The 647-nt window shown below is 35.4% G+C and overlaps 1 protein-coding gene across 1 annotated transcript; it reads right to left on the reverse strand.

The window, feature by feature from the left end:
• Nucleotides 1–394: 394 nt before the first annotated feature.
• On the reverse strand, nucleotides 395–643 carry LOAG_15191 (zinc finger protein; the record flags this gene model as incomplete). Its single annotated transcript, XM_003150683.1, has 1 exon — nucleotides 395–643. One exon carries the CDS (start codon nucleotides 641–643, stop codon nucleotides 395–397), a length of 249 nt encoding a protein of 82 aa, XP_003150731.1.
• Between the last annotated feature and the right edge of the window lie 4 nt (nucleotides 644–647).

Below are 647 nucleotides of genomic sequence, written 5' to 3' on the forward strand. Positions count from 1 at the left end.
TTCAGTGTTGTTTGTGCAATAATCGAGTGAGAAATCCACTTGAGACAATGTCATTTCATCAGTAATTTAGTAATACTAATACTTAATTGCAAGATCTTCAAGATCTTCAATCTTCAAACAGAGGAAATTTTATTCATTACGATAAGAAAAGTAAAAAAGAATAGAAGAATAATATTAATTTTCATGTAAAATAATACAATGCTAACAATACAGTAAGGAAAAACGAATTAATCTCATAGAAAATACAACAAAATTGCAATGCGTATTTCAGTCTAAAATGTGTTTATCAGCCCATTATGTGTGATTTCAAAGAGAATTTCCACAGGGAAAGCTTTACCGCGTGTAGTTCAACTGAATCTGAGCCTAGCATTGCCATGAACCTTCATGTGTCTTCTCATATTCCCTGATTGGGAAAAGCTTTTGTTTTCAGACAAGAGTGCTTCTCACTGGTATGAACTTTTTTATGCATATACAGACCCGCTGGCTGGGCAAAATTCTTCCCACATTCCGAACAAGAATACGGCTTCTTACCGGTATGAATTTTCTTATGTGCATTTAGATTCCATGACAGCGTGAAATTCATCCCACATTCCGAACAAGAGTGCGGTTTCTCACCGGTATGAAGTTTGTTGTGCGTATACAGACCC

The sequence above is a fragment of the Loa loa genome (genome assembly GCF_000183805.2).
Source record: "Loa loa unplaced genomic scaffold supercont3.1611, whole genome shotgun sequence".
Classification (NCBI taxonomy): domain Eukaryota; kingdom Metazoa; phylum Nematoda; class Chromadorea; order Rhabditida; family Onchocercidae; genus Loa; species Loa loa.